Source organism: Gavialis gangeticus, unplaced genomic scaffold (genome assembly GCF_001723915.1).
Source record: "Gavialis gangeticus isolate Ggan-Ray unplaced genomic scaffold, GavGan_comp1, whole genome shotgun sequence".
Lineage (NCBI taxonomy): Eukaryota > Metazoa > Chordata > Crocodylia > Gavialidae > Gavialis > Gavialis gangeticus.
Window position 1 is genome coordinate 28,710,253 of NW_017728995.1, and position 531 is coordinate 28,710,783.

The 531-nt window shown below is 69.3% G+C and overlaps 1 protein-coding gene across 1 annotated transcript in view; it reads left to right on the forward strand.

Annotated features, from left to right (window-relative positions):
- The window catches only part of CHRD (chordin), a 22,273-nt gene that overhangs the window by 10,633 nt on the left and 11,109 nt on the right, over positions 1–531 (forward strand). The window contains exon 9 of the mRNA XM_019503044.1: positions 87–234. Within this exon, the coding sequence (XP_019358589.1) occupies positions 87–234 (148 nt within the window). The remainder of the gene's footprint in view (positions 1–86; positions 235–531) is intronic.

Consider the following 531-nt stretch of genomic DNA (forward strand, 5'->3'; position numbering starts at 1 on the left):
CCTCCCTTCCCCTCCCCCTCTGCCCCCCAAGGGCATCTCCTGCCTCGGCTGAGCGCTGCCACCCTCCTCCCTTGCTGTCCGCGCAGGCCCCTGACTTTGCAGAGGTGTTGAGCGACCTGTCGGCCCGCGAGATGCAGTGGCTGGGGCAGGGGCAGCTAGTGATCGCAGTGCAGAGCGAGGGCCGGCCCCCGCGCCAGCTCGCCGGCACCATCGCACCCAGGAGGAGCTGCGACAGTGAGTGCCGGGGGCTGGCAAGGAGACCCCCCTGCACCCTTGGGGTCAGAGGGCAGGGCTTCCATGGAGAGGGTGGGGCTTCCATGGAGGGGCGTGGCTTCCACAGAGGAGGTGGAGGGGGTGGAGTCTTCCGCTGCTGCCAGACACGCCCACCCTGTGGCATGGGATGGGTGGCACGTGGCTGGGTGCCCTGGCTGCTTCCCTCCAGGCATCAGTGTCCAGCTGCCATGGGGCAGGGGGGTGCTCCAAGGGGGTGGATCTGTGCCATGCCCTGAGTGCCCCATGCCCCTGTGTCTC